Source organism: Cydia amplana, chromosome 23 (assembly GCF_948474715.1).
Source record: "Cydia amplana chromosome 23, ilCydAmpl1.1, whole genome shotgun sequence".
In the NCBI taxonomy this organism is placed as follows: Eukaryota; Metazoa; Arthropoda; class Insecta; order Lepidoptera; family Tortricidae; genus Cydia; species Cydia amplana.
Genome location: NC_086091.1, coordinates 5421638 through 5442564, shown reverse-complemented (window position 1 = coordinate 5442564; position 20927 = coordinate 5421638). Strand labels below are relative to the sequence as shown.

At 37.4% G+C, this 20927-nt stretch overlaps 1 protein-coding gene across 1 annotated transcript in view; it reads left to right on the top strand.

Moving 5' to 3' along the window:
* Nucleotides 1-5144: 5144 nt before the first annotated feature.
* Nucleotides 5145-20927, top strand: part of LOC134658854 (serine/threonine-protein kinase Genghis Khan) — a 104344-nt gene continuing 88561 nt past the window's right edge. The window contains exons 1-7 of the mRNA XM_063514526.1: nt 5145-5380; nt 6593-6767; nt 10172-10345; nt 11816-11937; nt 12573-12677; nt 13768-13872; nt 16065-16213. Coding sequence (XP_063370596.1) covers nt 6707-6767; nt 10172-10345; nt 11816-11937; nt 12573-12677; nt 13768-13872; nt 16065-16213 — 716 coding nt within the window. The 5' untranslated portion in view covers nt 5145-5380; nt 6593-6706. The remainder of the gene's footprint in view (nt 5381-6592; nt 6768-10171; nt 10346-11815; nt 11938-12572; nt 12678-13767; nt 13873-16064; nt 16214-20927) is intronic.

Sequence of the window (20927 nt, the reverse complement as noted above, 5' to 3'; positions counted from 1 at the left end):
ATTGATAATAGAATTCTTAAAGAAGTAGTATTGACTACCGGACTATATGTCTCATCATAATCTATTTTGTACTTTTGTTGAAAGCCCCTTGCAACTAGTCTGGCTTTATACCTACCATCAGACTTGACAGTAAAAACCCACTTGCTAGTAACTAATTTCCTTCCTTTTGCTTCTTGTTCATCCACAAATGACCACGTCTTATTTTCTTCAAGTGATTTAATTTCTTCTTCTATAGCTTGTTTCCATTTGTCCTTTTCTTTTGATTCTATTGCCTCCTCGTAGGTCAACATCGATGCTTCAGTGTCATAATTCATTAAATAATCTTTATATCTATCGGGTAGTCTACGTTCTCTGGCAGGCTGAACTCTTCTATTTTCATTATTATCACTATCATTATTTCGATTACGATTACTTTCAACTCGATTTTCAACTAGTTCAGTATCAACAGGTTCTTCATTTCCATCATAGTATTCTTCATTACTTTCTTCTTCTTCTACTTCTCGGTTTGTTTCACTTTCATTTATTTCAACTTCATTTGTTTCATTGTTATTTGTTTCATTGCCATTTGTTTCGAATTCATTTGTTTCTACTTCATTTGTTTCATCTTCATTTGTTCCACCTTCAATTGTTCCACCTTCAATTGTTTCACCTTCAATTGTTTCGTCTTCATTTGTTTCGTCTTCACTTGTTTCACTACTCAATCTTCTCAAATGAATATCGCCTTCTCGAACACTCTCCATATTTCTACTACTCATTCTTTTTCTTAACATTTCACCTTCTCGACCTTCATTATTGTTGACTCTACCACCTTGATTTTCTTCCTGTCTATTAACTTCTTTATTTCTTGTTGTGCCTTCCCTAACCGTCTCTTCATTCTCTTCGAATATCTTCCAAAGACCTCTAATGCTTTCATCATTTTCTTCATTTAGATATATACCTTGCTCGTCTTCATTTATTCTTACATCCCTGGCTCTTACAATTGTTTTCGTTTCATCCACCCATATTTTGTAACCATTTCTGATATAGCCAATCAGAATTCCTTTATTACATCTAACTTCTAACTTTCGTACACCTGAGTTTATTTTATAATAGGCTGTTGAACCAAATCTTCTTATATGCGATACATTTGGTTTGAAGCCAAACCACATCTCAGCTGGAGTTTTGTCTTTACCTTCGGTGGGGCTTCTATTTATTAGGAAGCTGGCAGTTGTAAGTGCTTCGCCCCATAGATAGTTTGGAACACGGCCATCGAATATTAATGCTCTAGTTCTTTCTAACAGGGTTCTATTCAGTCTCTCCGCTTTTCCATTCAGTTGCGGCGTGTAGGGTATTGTTAGATCTAGAATTATTCCTTTAGAGTTGCACCAAGACATTAGATTATTGTTCGAGTATTCGCGTCCATTATCGCATCTTATTTTTTTCACTTTTGAATTGAAATGATTTTCCGCTAAAGTCACAAACTGTTTTATTTTGTCAAAGGTTTCACTTTTAAAAGTAATTAAATAAACGACACAAAAATGTGTAAAGTCATCTAGGAAAGTAATAAAATATTTTTTGTTATCCCAAGTGGGAGTTTCTATTGGACCGCAAACATCCGTATGAATTATTTCCAAAGGGAATTTAGCTTGAATTCTATTGTTTTTGAAAGGTTTTCTAGTCATTTTCGCTTTGACACATATTTCGCAAAAATGTTCTTGATTTGCCCCCCCAATTTTAATACCGTTTACCAATTTAGCTAGACGCGGCACATCCGATACGTGACCGAGCCGGCGATGCCAGATATCGACATTCTCGGAGAACAATACCTCTCGAACGATATTTGCAGAAAATTCTGTTTCATAGAGACCGTTTCTAGTTTTATAACCAGTAAGAATAATATTATTATGTTTCTTTACAGATACCTTATTTCCAGCGAAGAGTACAGATGCACCGTGATCAGTGATTGAACTTACAGATATCAGGTTTCTAGAAATTGCAGGAACATATAGTACATCTTCCAGTTCAAAACCATTTGTGTTGACTGTACCTATTGCTTGAGCGACGAGGTTCTCTGCATTGGCACATCTTATATCTACATTTATATTTTCTGTGGAATTTATGATATCATTATTGTAAAACATGTGGGAAGAAGCACCTGAATCAATTATAGCTCTAGTACTAGTCGTGTGTTTTATTTGTTCACTCACCAGGCTGAACGTACGGCAAAACCTTTCAATGTGTCCCTTCCTATTACATTTCCTGCATATTTTTGTAGAAAAACATTCACTGGAAGTGTGTCCACTTTTATTGCAAATGGTGCACTTTTTATTAAAGCAGAATCTCGCAATATGACCTGGTTGATTACAGTTAAAGCACTTCTTTTCATTACTTTTCATGGCCTCTTCTGTTTGTGGAAGTATTTCTGAAGGACTACTATCAAATAGCTTAAGTTCTTTTTGAATACGTTCAACGAGAGTATGTATGGTTTGATCAGATTTTGGAGTTACCTCCCATACAGTTCTAAAGAAATTTAAATTAGCTGGTAAGATTGTTAAAATCTTTTGTATAAGCATGTCATCATTTATTTTATTTGTGGTAGACTGTAGTTCGAAACACATATTTTGAAGTTTGCTAATATCCTGAAGTATATCTCCGCTGAATTTATAGTTGTAGAATTCAATTACCTTTAGGTGGCTGTCTTTTTCCACTTTGTAATTAAAGACAACATCTAACTTATCGAAGATATCCTTTGTAGTTGAGCAATTAATAACATAATGTAAGATATTCTCATCTATTGATTTTAAAATAAAATATTTAGCCTTTGCGGCTTTACCTTTATCTTCGCTGTCTTCTCCAACTCCTTTGGCGTCCAGAAATAATTTTGCTAATTTACGCCACGTAGGATAGGAGGAATTTAAATTCAATTTATTTAGGCAGTCCGAATTCTCCATCATTTAAAATTACGTACGGTTTACTGAAACGTCAGTCTGGTTGCTAGCCTTATTTTGTAAACAACTCCGTTGCTAGGCTTATCTTCTGAAATATTTGTGTACGAAAGCTGAATCGTTTTATCTGAAACACTAAAATCACTTATTTTACTTTATCTTGTGGGCTCCATAACCTCTTAATTGGTTGCAGGAGGTCTTTGGAGGTTTATTATAAATACTGGAAGGCACTTTAGTTTGTCAATACATTATTTATTATTTAATTTATAAACTTTATAAACACAACATTACATGACGGCGTTTGGAAGTAGAGTAATTGACATTCTCAAGTTTGAATTAAACATCATTCAAACTTGAGCTTCTGTATTCAAATTAAATGTGTCAAGCCAGTGTCGATTGCATATACACCCTCTACATACCAACAGCATTGTATCAAATATGATACATAATATGTATATGTAACATATTATGTTTTTCCGAAACTGAAAAATCCTGGATTTTTTTCCTTATTTTGTTGTAGTCTAGTATGCTCAATAGGTGACCAAAAACTAAAATTATAGTCCGTCAACCAAATCTTGTCAGTAGCAATGTAAAGCAAACTAAAGTAGGGCAACACTCAAAGAGCAGTATTGCGCTAAGAAAAGCAGCAATGTACATCGAACCACCAGTTTTTTTTTTCCGCTGAGCGCGCCCTGCGTACTTCAATTCAAATTGTCACTCGCGGTTTATTGAAAAAAATTGAAACATGGACGGACAATTTAAAAGCGATGTTAAAACAATGTTAATCAAAATGATGAACAAATTTGAAGATATCAAAAACAACTGCTTATATTCTCTTTGTTCCCTATCTATGTCTTCTAAGTTTACTAAAATAAAATCATATCAAAATGCAGATAATTAGATAGTGCATATATTTGTTATTTACAATATAATATGCCACTTGTTAATGTAAATTAGTGTACTGTTCTGGATGAATATGACATACCTGTGTAATTTTTTTGATTGGTATATATTGTACAATATACATATTAAAAATAAAACAACTGATATTTAGGTGTTTATTTAATTTAAAGGTAAATAAGATAAGGGTCACTTTTCGACTTGGTTGCGTTGTACACGTACATAAACCGCCATAGGTAACTATTGTCTGCAAAGATACTACCTACTACGAACGCCTTATATTGGGCAAGATTTAATCCTGCAACAAACATGTATGGATTAGGTAGATATTGCGAAAGAACGGCGATATAATCAAGGCTCTTAATACTGTTTAAAAGGTTTACCTTTGTAAATAGTCACAACTGATTGCTGAAAATATTAGAACATGTGGGCCTATGGACGGTTTCCAGGACACAATTTATGGTCTTGTTGGATAGATTTAGGCATACGTTATAATTTTATTTATGCCTTTTAACCCTAAAACAAAAAAACTGAACATAATCTTAAAAGTTCGAAAGAGTTCTTCCAATACTTATCATAACCTCAATTTTTAGTAATGTTTACCATCAACGAACATGATTGTACATTGTAGGCCCCTTAGCTTTGCTTATTCTTATTTAATGTATTGGTATTTAATGGTGACTGCAGAAATATCTCTTGAAACAGAAACGATTCAGAATGAAAACCAAATGAAAACAAATAAGGTGACGGCTGTCATTCACGATCCACATTCCACAGATAAAACACAGATGACACGCATTTTGGAATTATTTGAACACAGTGTTGCTAACCCGCGATTTTTCAAATTTGCCGCCTTTTACTACTGACAAGATTTGGTTGACGGACTTTTAAATTATATTTAAGATATTTTGAGCCTTGCCAAGATAAGGGTTAGGAATATGCAAAACAAAAATACAAAACATTTTCAGTTATAGCCGGTCAAACAACTTTGTCAGTAGAAAAAGGCGCGAAATTCAAGTTTTCTATGGGACGACCGATAACCCTACAGCCTACATTTTTTAAATTTGCCGCTCTTTTCTACTGACGAAAGTTGCTTAACAGAATATAACTATTTTCATAAAGACCGTCATTTGCGTGTTTTGAAGTGGATTTATACTTGGTCAAGAAAATCTTGTCAGTAATAAAAGGCGCTAATTCAAATTTTCTATGAGACGATATCCCTTTGCGCATGCTTTGCGCCTACATTTTTCAGCCGCGCTGACAAGATTTGCTTGACCTAGTATAATTTATTGTCTACATTGTCTATGCTCTTGTTGCTTTGAGTCTATGGTTACTACGCTCCGTATGACGCAGTGAGTGATTCGTATCTTGAGCGAACTTGTACGGGACAAAGCCCGTTCACTGCATTCATTCAACCGCGTAAAATTTAGCAAGGTTGTCAAGGAACGTCAAACAAAATGGATTCGACCGAGCCCTCTGGCTACCCCCGAGCAAAATGTCCGCTTCGGGGACTTTTTAACTAATTTATTAACCCCTAAACTTATCGAAAAATTCAGGTGAATATTATAATGTTGAAGCTAAAGTGTTTTTACAAAGTGACAACAATGAGTCATCTCAGTGTTTTTGCATAACAATCGATAGAATGGATTTAGGTTAAGATCTCTGTGCTATAGGATTCGGAACAATACAAAATTAAAACTGGAAATATAGCATTACAACGGGCTGTTATTTTCGTCTCACGCAAGTAATATGTTATTGTTTATTTATAGGTTCGATGCGGAAACGTATCGATATGTCATCGGTGTTCTAACTATAGTTTTTTTGTGAAAATAAATGATTTGGTATTTAGATTCAAATCTACGTTTGGATTGGGTTGCGAAAGAGTTGTAATATCGAGTGTCGCCGCAACCTTGTGATGAATGGATAGAAAGTAATTTGTCGCCTTTTGTGTTGTTAGACAATGGTGAAATTCGCCTTGATTTCCTGCTTCATAATCTGTTATGGGCGTTTTAGTTTTTTTGCTCCTCTACTGTCATTTTTATTCTGTTTTACTTCTACAATTATTAATATCGACTTTTCTTGATGAAAGCTCGAGTGTAAGGTAAACAGAGATGCTATTAATATTTAGGTATTTGGTGACTAAGAATTGTTAAACACCTACACTTATTTATTTATTTTTATCTCCTATCTTTGGGAGCTGGTAGGTACCTACTTCATTGCTTTGATTACAAAACTTGTGTTGACATAAAGCAGCTGTAAATGATTTGTAAATATTATTATCTGATAAAAACCATAACTTATGTCAAGTCATGGTATTTAACTTAAAACTTGTTTCGTTGGTTTCAATATCCTGTAAATTACTTGTTATATCAGAACCAGACTCTTTTTTTAGAATTTTAATGTGTGATATGATATATGATTATTTTAGGTTAAGTTGTGTAAATGAATACAAATGCTAATTCACTGAATCAGTGTAGCAAAATGTTGCAAAACTCATCTATTAGATGAATGAAGTAATAATCCTAATAACAAAGTGTGTCTATGTCATCATTAATGTCCAATTTCTATGAAAAAATGATATTATAATGACACTCCTTCACTTTGTTCTGTTCAAGTTGGTGCAAAGTTACCTTAGACAGACTCATTAACTGGTATTGACTGCATGATACAATTTTAAACTCCCCCTAAGATGGTTAATCGTAACACTATTCAAATGTTATAAACCTTTTCTATAGGCAATATTATTAACCGCAAACTTTTTTTTACAGGTACATGCAACCATGGATCAAAGCAACACACACAATAAACTGCCTTAAGTTTACGGTAGCTTTTGTACGTATTAGTGTTAGTGTACGGACATGCAAGTGTAGTGCGAGTGCAGAATGTCAGACGACGAGGACTCCTCACCGGACTGGGCGCTGGTGCCCTCTAACAACGTGCCAAGTGAGTGGACAATTTTTTTTTATTAGCTTAACCTGTCATATCCCAAGGGCTCAAATAGGAGCCGTAAATAAATTTTCCAGATTTCTCACGATATTCAAAATTTCAACTCCCACGGCTCAAATGTGAGCCATACTGGGAGACAACGACAAAATTAGTTTTCGGGTCGCGGGATCGGACAAGTTAATCAGATAAAAATCAAATTCTGCTTAAGAAAATAAATACAAAAAGGTGGTATAGGGTGGTAATTTTTGCCGTTAAGGTACACTTATAAAGGGTACAACTCCCAATGATTGAACCTTACTTTGTGGGTTAGACAGAACAAGATTGTATAAAAAAAGATGTCAGTAAAATGTATGCAGGATCTAAATTAGGTGAAAGTTTAAGTGATTTTTTTGATGTGCAAGGATTTGTTTTGGATCCTCAGACAATCCATTAATAACATACAACACAGATTTACCTACATAAGGAACAAGTCTTACATAAATATAATTTTCATAATTCTATAAATGACACACCTAAAGCCCCGTCTCCATATCGCGCGGCAAACCATCGAACATTGGCTCGCGCGGCAGCCGCGCGCAATGGATACCGGGCGCATCGAGTTGGCTCGCGCGGCAGCCCGGTATCCATTGCGTGCGGCTGCCGCGCGAGCCAATGTTCAATGGTTTGCCGCGCGATATGGAGACGGGGCTTATCAACACCTCAAAAATTGTTTATTGCTGAAGAAAAATATAGGATGTGTGAGACCACCATCTTACTATCTGCATTCTACATGTATCCCCTTATTGTCCATTTTCCAATTACATTTACTATTCTTCCAGAATGTACTGTGATCGAATTATGCGACCAATGTTTTGAGAGCTTAATAACTGCGCGCTTCCGTGTATACAAATAAAAACGTAATGTTCGTAATGTAGTGGTGTGGGTAACATTACATTCATGTCATAAGACAATAGTACTATATGAACTGCTCAATGAAACGTAACAAGGTCAGTAAGATATGACCCTAATCAAATTCCAGCTGATATAATCATAGGAAAACATTGTACATTTAGAGTTTCCTGTTACTAACTTTATTTTTACCTCACTCACTGAAAATAAAAATACACATACCCATAGTCATGAACAAGTACAAACAGCAACATTACTAAAGGCATAAGGTCCACCGATGTACAGGTAACACTGTGAGCGATGGTACCTATACAAATTTATCACCTTATCCCCATAATATAAAGCCCCATCTCCATATCACGCGGCAAACCATCGAACATTGGCTCGCGCGGCAGCCCGGGATCCATTGCGCGCGGCAGCCCGGTATCCATTGCGGTTTGCCGCGCGATATGGAGACGGGGCTTACGGAAAAACGTATAAATATATACAAATACGTCTACCTATACTGTGAACAAAACAATAGTAGGCCTTATGTGATTGCAAGAAGGTTTAAAATAGTTAACAAATTGTGTTGTTGATGCTGATTAAGGTAACTGAGGCTCAGTTTTATCCTGTTGAATGATTCACACCATTAAATTGACACAATAGGTATTAATTAGTTGTTTACTGATTCAAATTTCCTAGTGATAATTATACTATAAGTATGCCCGTTTTTTTGCTCCTGAGTATACTTTACCACTACAGAACCGTTTAGGTGTTGTACACATATGGAGGGGGATATCCTTTACAATTATTCGAACACTTCCTGTCCATTGTTTCTAAATGACACCTGTATGGATTTGGGGATACGCTTGAATATTCAATATTCATGCATAACAAGTATGTTAGACAAGTATCTTTGATGCTTGTTTTAAATAAAAAATGCTTTGAGGTAATGTCGAAAATGGAATCTTATACATTTCGGGGATCTCGGATTAAGTTAATCAGCTGATGATCGTTGTTTGTCCCTCTAAACAACAGATAGGGACAAATGACGATCATCAACTTATTAAGTTAGCAGCCGTTTATGAATAACGCCATTCCATTCTATTCTAGTGTTGTTTTAATGTGATAATAGTAATTACCCGTATTTATTTATGGAAATGTTATAGGACGCTTCCTCGTTGCTGCAACATAAGTAGGAAAATATAGCTCGTACAGTCACTATCAGATATATCGGAGCGGCTAAGGCGCTCACAAATATCTGAACACGCCTCTATTGTCAGGGCGTTAGTGTGCGTGTTCAGATATTGTGAACACCTTGGCCGCTCCGATATATCTGATGGCGACTGTACAAACAGCAACAACCAGTTGACAATGTGTAGAACCACAGAATAAATAATAGAACTAGGTACAGAAGACTCACTCTCTAACAAAACGCGATCTGTTACGATCAGCACAGATATGGCCGCTAGGTGGCGACAGCGCCACGCGCGGCTTATGGCGAGCCACCAAAATTGGTGTGGAACGGATGTACTTTTAGCTACCTCTGTAGCAAAGCGACGAAATCGCGGAGTGAGCCACGCCTGATAGAAAGTATGTCTTCAGCGGTGTGTTATGAATTGTGAATTAACTGTGTCAACAATGGTACCTATCAGTTCAGGGCGTGACCTAAATTAGGTCGTTGACGCTACACAGTTACGCAATATTGATATGAAACATCGAATAATAACATTAATAACTTGTAACATGTAACATTGGGATAGCTTTAGAATCAGAGTAATTGCGAATGTTACGAGAAACTAAGTAGTACTTGCTTTTGTATTTGCCGGGGGGGGGGGGGGCAGTTGAGGGGCAGTTGATATGGCCTCAGGCCGATATAGAGGGGGAGGGGCATACATGTAGTCACATCTCATGTCAAGGCGGAGGCAGCTGCCACACTGGCGACACCCTTGGTTCTGCAATGTGTAAAAAGGTGTCCTAGTAATTATAATTGTATTTATCCATTATATTCACAAAAGATATACAACCAAGCCAGACCCTACATCACCTACATGGTTACCTTGACTTACTCTTTTTCTGAGTTCTGTAGAATAATGTGGGGACTGAGTTTCTTTTCTTTCTAAAACGCAATCTAAGTGTAAGGCCTGAGTGGACGCTCGCGTTGGGCGTGCAGCGGGGCGGGGCGTGCGGCGTGCATGTTAAACAAATGCAAACGTATAGTAGCGGCCTTAGTGCACGCTGCTCACATCACTTGTGAGCCCGACGCCACGCTGCACGCCCCGCCGAACGCTCCGCTCCGAGCGTCCACTCAGGCCTTACACTAAATTGTAAGGTAAAAATAACCATCCTATAACATCATCTTTTTGTATATTTTCTTGCGTAGTATTTATAGGACTATGAAATGGCAGTGAGGCTTTAATTTCAGATTGTTTTATCCCGTTAGGGTCTTGTCTTGATATTGGCAGCTACCTAGAGTCCTAGATTACAAGACTAATAATTATCAATTTATTGATAACATCATATAATTCCAGTCCTGGGCATCAAACGTCTCAAGCAGATCGAGACGTTGTTCCTCGCGCGACGCCTCCAAGGCCACGCCGGGCTCAGCGTGGAAACGCTCCTCGACGTGTTGCTCGTGTTGTACGACGAGTGCTGCGGCAGCAGTCTGCGGAGAGAGAAGGCTATTGCGGACTTCATACAACACGGTAAGAAACATAAAACGATCAAAAATTGGGCGCCATTAAAATAGTTACTTAGTGGTCCGATTGCGTTAAGTGGGGCTAAGTGTGGAGGCTCTCCTCGACGTGTTGCTCGTGTTGTACGACGAGTGCTGCGGCAGCAGTCTGCGGAGAGAGAAGGCTATTGCGGACTTCATACAACACGGTAAGAAACATAAAACGATCAAAAATTGGGCGCCATTGTAAAATAGTTACTTAGTGGTCCGATTGCGTTAAGTGGGGCTAAGTGTGGAGGCTCTCCTCGACGTGTTGCTCGTGTTGTACGACGAGTGCTGCGGCAGCAGTCTGCGGAGAGAGAAGGCTATTGCGGACTTCATACAACACGGTAAGAAACATAAAACGATCAAAAATTGGGCGCCATTGTAAAATAGTTACTTAGTGGTCCGATTGCGTTAAGTGGGGCTAAGTGTGGAGGCTCTCCCCGACGTGTTGCTCGTGTTGTACGACGAGTGCTGCGGCACCAGACTGCGACGGGAGAAGGCTATTGCGGACTTCATACAACACGGTGAGAGACAATAATGAGAGGCCGCCATTATGATCATCTTACTTAAAATAGACCGAACGCTTCTCGCGGGGCTTTGTGAAGAGACGCTAGTATGTGCTGAGATAGCAGTTTGTGGCTTCAGAAGGCAGTTGCGGACTTCATTATACAACACGGTAAGAAACATAAAAAAAACAGACATAGGTAACTTTGGCGCCATTGTAAAGTTGTTACACATATCTGAGCGTTTTCCAAAAAAGTGTACATTTCACTCATGTCTTCAAAATATTGACTTCTTGGGCTCATTTTACTCAGAATCATTTGTACATTCACGCCTCATACATAAAAAAATGTGTCCAAAAAATTCCTTTCCAGATCGTCACATTCTTGTATGAAATTATTTTTAATTTGTATGAACGTGACGCACTGGAAAAAAATTTTTTCATACAAAATTTTGGGACACATTTTTTCATGTATGAGGCGTGAATTTACAAATGATTCTGAGTAAAATGAGCCCAAGAAGTCAATATTTTGAAGACATGAATGAAATGTACACTTTTTTTGGAAAACGCTCATCTACACTTAGCCCAGTGTGACACAATCGGACTAATAAAAGTTGTTATTTATTTAGTCCGATTGTGTCACACTGGGCTAAGTGTAGATACGCTCCTCTACGTGTTGCTCGTGTTGTACTGCGGCACTAGTCTGAAAAGAGAGAAAGAAAAGAATTAGGAAGTTACTAATAAGAACTGAAGTCAAAGCATTTAGCGTTTTAATAAATCCGTAAAATGCATTTTTTTGTCAGAAGCGATTAATCTGTCAGCTCCCACGGCTCATATATGAGCCAGAACGCTTATGGTGACGTCATATCGTGGGATTCGACAGGTTAATAATTTAAAACGGTTTTTTAGGTTATAGTCCTTATTTAAAAGCCTTTCTTTGTTTATCATCGACAGTGAAGCCAGTGGCAACGGCCCTAAAACGGCTGCGGCTGTCGCGCGATGACTTCGAGCTGGTGAAGGTGATCGGGCGAGGCGCCTTCGGAGAGGTGTGCGTCGTTAGAGCGTCCTTTATGCAGGTATGATCAAATGATCACATCTGCCTCTTTACTTAACTCCTCAATTCCCGCTGGGCTAAATTTGCCAATCAGTCAATTAGTCAATCAATCATTTATTTATTTCTTTGAATGTGGTAGGTACATTAGTAAAGATGTAAAAACAATTTTGTTCAGCACATCCTGCCTGAATAGGCATAGAAATAATGAGTTTTACCTAAACTGCATGCAAGTGGTAATTAAATTAAATTTAACATTCAATTGTAAGTAACCAAAGTAAAAATATAAATCATGAAAGTCACAAATAACAATAATATCATTCAATAAAAGTGTCGAAAAAAAACGACCTAGGAGTTTTAAAAACTAAACTATACACTTGATACATACATGGGTGGTATAGCATTTTGGTATGGTTACAAGAGACTCTAACCACGGTAACTTTTCACAAACTTGGCAGAAAAAAAGAATGCATGCATATCCCTACATTTTCCTATAGGTAAGCTCTATATTTGGCGTATCACTTGGCATGAAAACTTAACGTGGTCCGATTTTATTTCTGCTTTATGTTATCGGAATAAGGTAACAAGATGTAACCAGAATTCAATGTCTTAAAAACAGTTCTATTTCATTGGTAATAAAGTCCAAATTTGAATTTGTAGGGCACAGATGCAGGCGCAAACATAGTACCTGGGGGCACTGTTTCAACTACCACAGGTGAACGGGTGTATGCCATGAAGATACTTAACAAATGGGAGATGCTCAAGGTAAGCTCATTTAGTTCCCAAAATAAAGGGGTAAGTTCGCCTTTAATGTAATTATTTCTACAACCGTGTTTCTTGTTCAATAAACCATATCTATATGTAAAACAGTCCCGTTAGACAATACACAACCTAAACCATTCAAGGACCTTGAAACTGGATGTAAGGTCAATGTGAATGTGGCTAATTCCGTCATAGGGCCTATTCCGTCCACGTGCGTATATTTCTTAGATTTTCAATCGTAGGAAAAAATACCATTAACTTTTGGTTGCTGAAACTGAAAGCAATCGCTGCTTTGTCGATGAATTTATAAATTTTATTCGTTGTTCTAGATTAAACGCTAATGGGCGGAATAGCCTCTATGACGGAATTAGCCACATTGACCTTATACATAATTATTCTTCAAATGTGAGAGCTCTCAAAAAATATGTTTGGAAATTCTAACCTCCCTAAAGCTTTGGATTCCTCCGAAAACGGTGCCGTCATATGACGGCCGTCATATAGCGGCAGCAAAAGACGGTCGTCTTTACGGTGGCGACATGTGGAAAGTACCACGGCGTCATAACACACCGTCACCCACCAAGGTCAAAGCGGCAAATTTGAAAAATGTAGGCGCGATGGGATAACGTCCCATAGAAAATTTGAATTTCGCGCCTTTTCCTACTGACAAGATTTGCTTGATCATCTATAATTTACTTGGAGGATGAAATATCATCAGAAGAGGAAAATAATCGTAGTACGGAATCATTTATTCAAATCTCGTGTCATTTATTCAAAATGGCGTCACCGCTATCTAATAAAACGTTCACGAAACTATCGACAAGGTCATGACGGCCGTCATCTTACGTTACGTTGACAATCAACGTAACGTAACGCCGTCTAGGAAACCGCGCCATCTTGTTTACATAGACAACGTTCTAGTGACGTCAGTCAACGCTATATAGCGGCCGTAATATGACGGCACCGTTTTCGGAGGAATCCAAAGCTTAAGACTTGTCAAATTATAAGGTAAATAGCTCACCCCCGCCGAGATCTGTTAATTAGTGAGATTGTCCTATAAGTTTACTTATTTTTATGATGTTCGTGATGTTTGCAGCGCGCGGAGACGGCATGTTTTCAAGAAGAACGAGATGTGTTAGTGTACGGAGACCGGCGGTGGATCACTAATCTGCATTACGCTTTCCAGGACGAACACAATTTGGTGAGTGGCGTATCTTATTAATTTCTCGCATCTTTGGTACCTGGGCGTTTTCCAAAATAAATATTGAAAACCTGATTCTCACGGATCCTGGTGTTTTTGGGTTCTTTCAACTCAGAATCATTAGCATATTCAATCCTGATGATAAAAAAAATGTCCCAAAAATGTGTATGAAAATTGTACATTCCACTACGTCACGTCCATACAAGTGAATAATTTTCTCATAATAAAACGTGACGTAATGGAATGGACATTTTGGGACATCTTTTTTAAGTCTATTCTGAGTAGAATGAGCCCAAGAATGTCCAGATTTGAAAGAATCAGGTTTTCGATATTTATTTTAGAAAAAGCCCACCTATACATTAAGTCGGAGAGAAATGCTGGCAGCGTGTAAAATCTGGCGCCCTGATTGGACGTGTTACCTCTTTGTCGCACTTGTAAATTCGTATGTAAGTGTGACAGGGAGGCAACACGTCGAACGAGGTTCGCGGTAGGCCTTCTGGATAAAGGCCACCCCATAGCAACTCTAAACTAAAATTCATGTTCGGATTCTCCACTCTTAGCTTGCCATACCACAGAATAAATAATAGTACTAGGTACAGAAGACTCACTCTCTAACAAAATGCGTCTGTTACGATCAGCACAGATATGGCCGCTAGGTGGCGACAGCGCCACGCGCGGCTTATGGCTAGCCACCAAAATTGGTGTGAAACGGATGTACTTTTAGCTACCTGTAGCAACGCGACGGAATCGCGGAGTGAGCCACGCCTGGCCATACAAACAGCAACATTTAACTGTACATCAGTGGACCTTATTACAAAGGCATACGGTCCACCGATAGACAGTTTGGTACCCTTTTTAGGGTTCCGTACCTAAAGGGTAAAAACGGGACCCTATTATCAAGAATCCGCTGTCCGTCCGTCTCTCTGTCTGTCTGTCTGTCACCAGGCTATAACTCATGAACCGTGATAGAAAGACAGTTGAAATTTTAACCGCCGCTATAACAAAAAAAAGCGGCCAAGTGCGAGTCGGACTCGCCCATGAAGGGTTCCGTATTTAGGCGATTTATGACGTATTAAAAAAAACTACTTACTAGATCTCGTTCAAACCAATTTTCGGTGGAAGTTTACATCGGTAATGTACATCATATATTTTTTTTAGTTTTATCATTCTCTTATTTTAGAAGTTACAGGGGGGGGGGACACACATTTTACCACTTTGGAAGTGTCTCTCGCGCAAACTATTCAGTTTAGAAAAAAATGATATTAGAAACCTCAATATGACTTTTGAAGACCTATCCATAGATACCCCACACGTATGGGTTGATGAAAAAAATTTTTTTGAGTTTCAGTTCGAAGTATGGGGACCCCCAAAAATTTATTGTTTTTTTTCCATTTTTGTGTGAAAATCTTAATGCGGTTCACAGAATACATCTACTTACCGAGTTTCAACAGTATAGTTCTTATAGTTTCGGAGAAAAGTGGCTGTGACATACGGACGGACAGACAGACGGACAGACGGACAGACAGACAGACATGACGAATCTATAAGGGTTCCGTTTTTTGCCATTTGGCTACGGAACCCTAAAAATACTAAAAACAAAACAAAATGAATATTTAAGTGTGGCTCCCATACAACAAACGTGATTTGCCGTTTGCGTAATGGTACGGCACCCTTGGAACACGAGTCCGACTCGCACTTGGCCGGTTTTTTTGAAAACATGCCCCGTCACACAATAAGTAATAGTATTATCATACGAACGGCCACGCACCGCCCCGCCCCGACTCGCATTACCTCGCCCCGCGACTGGCCGCGACATGAATCTGACGGACTTCTGGCATGCTCTCAGTAGAGCGACTTACGCTCACATACACAATGACGCGTGTACAGACATGCCGCGCACACGTATAAACACAAATGATTTTTGATGTATAGCGTGTCAGCTCTGTGGCCCCGTGTGCAATAATGCCTTGATAAGATCTGTGTGATAGAGTCTGGCTAATGAAAGTTGAGCCTCAGATAACGCGGGAATTTCAATAAAAACCGCACCTGGCAATAAAATTACTATGAAATTAAATGACAGCTTGAAACTGACAGCTTATTTGATAGGAAAAAAAGTTGCCATATAAAACGTTTTAAATAAATCTCAGGCTCAACTTTCATTAGCCAGACTTTAACGTGAACCGTTGTTTCAGTACCTGGTGATGGACTACTATTGTGGCGGCGACCTGCTAACCCTGCTATCTAAGTTTGAAGACCGGCTGCCTGAAGACATGGCCCGTTTCTACATCGCGGAGATGGTGCTCGCTGTCCAAAGCGTTCATGAACTGCGATACGTGCACAGGTAAATATAGTGCGTCAAGCAAATCTTGTCAGTAGCAATGTACTGCAAATTAAAGTAGGGTAACACCATGTAACACTCAAAGAGCAGAATTGCGCTAAGAAAAGCAGCAATGTACATCGAACCAAAACGTGTTTATTTTTCCGCCCTTCAAACGTCAGTTCGAGTGAATTATCATAACCTCAAATTTTAGTAATGTTTACCGTCAACGAGCATGATTGTACATTGTAGGCACCTTAGCTTTGCTTGAGGTCATTGTAACATGCCAGAATCTATCTATCATGTTATCATTATATGTAAACATAGTATTATTCTATTTTTAAATCGGCTAAATTTAATTCTTGTTTCTCACGGTAATTGGAGCAGCTATTTTTCGTCTCATATCTTAAATAAGCCGAAGTGACTGAAATTCTAGATAAAGTTTTGAAGGGCCTGGTGATTTATAGTAAACCAATTTATTAAGATACTTGTTTATAAAATAATTTGAACTTTATTTCAATGTCATAAAGCTTTTGCATTATAAAACATTGCCTAAAAATTAGATTGGTTCTCTTAGCTCAAGTACTAGGTTCAAATTTCGACTAACACTTCGCACGTCATCATAAAAATGAATGAGATATGTTTGTTTTGGTTAAAATATTCTATGCAAAACTGAACCATATTATAAAGAATTAAGAAAGGGCGGAGCTCTACAATAAATGGCTCATATAGAAAAACAAAGACGATTAGAATAGAACGGCCATATGCGGGTCGGGCTTGCGTTCCGGGGTTCCGTACATTGCGCGGTTTTTGGCAATCTATTTCTTATATTAAACGTGAGTGAAATATCTAAGCTATTTATCCTAAAATTATAAAAAAAGGAATATATTTAAGATTCTTGCAATGAACTCTTTTGTTTGATATGCAATGCGATATAGTTTGAAGATATTTAATTTGAAATTTTCTTATTTACTCCCCAAAAACGGCATCTATATTTAAAATTCATTTGTTTACAATACATGTTTGACTTTGAGTCACAAACTTACATATGTAGTGTGCTAAATTTGAACATAAATAATCCAGTAATTTCGGAGAAGGTAGATTGTGACAGACAGATAGACGGACGTACGGGTGGTCCTGTGGGGTTTCCGTTTTTGCCTTTTGAGATACGAACCCTAAAACAAACTGAGGTGTCAACCCACAGCCGTCAAAATAATATTTTAAACCACACCCATTAAGTAGGTCAAGTTGGACCTTATTTTAATTAGTAAATAAGGTTTAATTTGTATGCGATTATGAAGTTCAGCATTAGTTTGAGGTATACCAATGAGGGCAAAGGAACTGGGAATAGCGGGGAAGAGTCATGGCATGGTAGGGATGTTTATAAGGAATTGCACAAGCATTTTCTTGGCCTTCAGCAGTCCGTTGGAACTGGTTCAATAGTGTAGGTGGTTAGGTTAATCTAGGTTACCTATGTTGTGTCCTGGCCTGGACTTTGCTAGAATCTTATGATGCTGGTAGAGTTTGGGTTGGAGCATAATATAACGTAACTTGTTGTGGGTTTTTATTTGATAGTTTTAGAGAAGTTCATTTAAATTGTGTTAATTTTTGAGGGTTTTATTGTTTATTGGTTTGTGGATTGTCTAGCGCTAGTATTTTAAATTTGTACTAAGTGAAGTCTAAACTATTGATCAATAGACTTAATAAGATTATAAAGTTTGTGTTGTTCATAGTGCCATTCATAGTTAATTTAAATTATTTTATTTGTTTATTGATTTGTGCTCAGACAAGCGCTAATGTATGTGAATATATTAGTGAAGTTTAGGTTACTAATCAATAGATTACTAAAGGTTTTAAAGTCTTGTTCAGTTTTCAGTGCAATTTATTAATTTGTGAGTTAATTGTGTTTAATATATTCAGTGTTTTGACTTGGATTATTTTAGTGATATTTAACACTGAAATGATCTTGGTTGGAGGACTTTATATATTAATTTAAAGTAGTTTTGTGAAATAGTTCATAGCTTCCTTATATAAATTATGGGGTAGATAGAACAAGTTCCAATTCAGCACAGTGCTGGGTGGTTAGGGAAATAGGGCGGGTAACCAAACGGTGTCAACTACAGCCCTAGTTCACTAATTGCGGATTTTTGATAAATACCAGGTGGGACCTGGCAGTTCCTGCGTTTATTAAGACAGGTTTTACCCCTGGAATCTGGACGATTTGGGTTGTCAACTAGACTTCTTAAAAAAGCCAGGTTCTAGTCCAAATATCCCGTATCTATATATTTATATATTCACTTTTATATTACCCTTTTCCGGCTATATATCCGCTGTCCCAACCCCCTGTGTGGATATATTGGCCAGCACACGAGGAATAGGATCTAGACTAAATCGAGCTTCCTCACTCGTCTTAGTTAGCTGTAGACTAGAGATTACTCATTGCACATCGAGTAATTACGCGAGTAAATTAAATGTGTATCCCGGGATACTAGTTTGCAAATATATCGGTAGAGTAGTTGGTTAGTTTAGCTGTTAGGGCTAGGTTTTATATTTGTTTGGCTTAGGGAATGTAGGATTAATCTAGGATTATAATTTTAATTTAGCAAAGCCATTAGATATTCACAGTAAATAGCTAGGTTCCCCTTCGATACATTTGATATGGCTATTTTTATTGTATATTACGATTATAATTATGGGTTTATGGGTTAATTTCAAAATAGCAATAGCTAGGATGTAGAGTGGGGTTAGGGATTATTAGGATTTTCTTACATATACTTATTTATGACTTGTTGACAAACTTGACTTATTTACTTATGACTTTAAATATATTTTGGTCCTTTGCAACGCTACTGGTAGAAATATATTGTGGGAAAAACTAAAGTTAATAACCACAATATACTGTAGTATTGTAGAGTCACTTTGCTTATGAAAGAAATATTTATTTTGCCTGTCCCTTGGCAGTCTGTATGACGATTTCATTCTGTTTTCTACAGATCTGTAATTTTCACACTTGGCCTTAAAAATACAAGGTCATATTATTATTGAAATATATCAATGAGTGGTTTGTCTGGGCTAGGTCGAGGCAGATGCAAGACCGTAGTTTATTTTGGTCCGAAAGTGTGATTCAGAATGACTACAACAACGGTCTGGATAATATCATTTCATTGTATACTAAAATATGTTTACTACAAAATTACAGTATTCTGGGGATTTAGAGTGGATCAAATACAGCTGCTCTACTACCAGTATTTTGTTATGTTAAATTGTCCCTTTGACGTCCTCTCAATGTTGACGAAAAATGTCACAAAATAATGACTTGGTCAAATGGTGAAGTAGGCCAGTCATTATAAAAGATGTCCCTTCTGGACCACAAAATAGTTCCTTCCGAACTGGGGCGGGGATTCTGACCTGCAACTGGATGATGATCACGGGTGTCGCGGAGGCGGAGCGACATCTATACCCCAAAAACAAAAATGTTTGTAATTGTGACATTTATTAGAATTCATTCTGACATTGACCAATTGACTATTACATTTGACAGACTTTACTACTTTGACATACTTTACTGACGATTTACTATGACATTTCTCGGACATACTTAATTATGACATTTTACTATTGACTTTTTGTTTACATCATATTACAGACTTAGTCAGACTAAGTCTAACATTACTAAAACTTGCAATGATCTTTCTTACATCTCGGACATGTTTTACTTTGTCATAGTTTACGGTTTAATAATTATTTGACATTATTAGGATTCATAACTCATTCCTTATATGCGAAAAGGATTTCGGTTACTAATAGCGGTTACGACGAAGGGTTCTACACAAACACTAGACGATCATTTGGCCAATTTACTGATCCAATTCAAGATATTAACTTATTTAATTAGCTTTTTAGGTTATTTACATTAATTTTATATTTATTAATAAAGGTATTTACGGATTGCGGTATTTTAAAGGTTTTTTTTTTAGAATTTTAGATTTTCTTATTGGAATTTTTAGTATTTTAGGCTAGTCTAGATCTAGCTAGGTAGGGTAAAGTAGGGTTAGTTGAGGAGAGAGGTGGGAGAGTGTTACATCATGCATAATCTTGGTATTTAATGGTGACAGCAGAAATTTCTCTTGAAATAGAAACGATTCAGAATGTAAACAATAAGATGATGGCTGTCATTCACGATCCACATTCCACAGATAACACACAGATGACACGCGATTTTGGAATTATTCGAACACAGTATTACTAACCCGCGATTTTTCAAATTTGCCGCCTTTTACTACTGACAAGATTTGGTTGATCCAGTATAGTACCTTAATTACACAAAGGGGTCTACCGCGATATAGTTTCATTGTTTTTACCTTAAATTCCATTGAGGTATATAACAAGAGACGACATCTCGAACAAAATGTTTCCGCACCTCAGAGAAGTGCATGCATGCATGCGAAGGCGAAAATTGTTAATAAAGACGCCACGAGTATTTTTTGACTCGGTTAAACAATGTTGCATACAATACTTTTTCTACGACCAAACATTTACTTTGAAAACTAAATAATGGTAAATCAACAGTTATTCCATTGCTTACCGGTGAAATGTTATTCCATCCCTTTTATTATATTTTCTTGTGCAACTTTTTAACACGCACGAATGTATTTTTTTAATTATTTTTTTTTAATTTTCTGTACATGTGTGGCATCTCGTCAGTGGTCGGTGACGTACTAAAAGCAAAGAAGTGCAT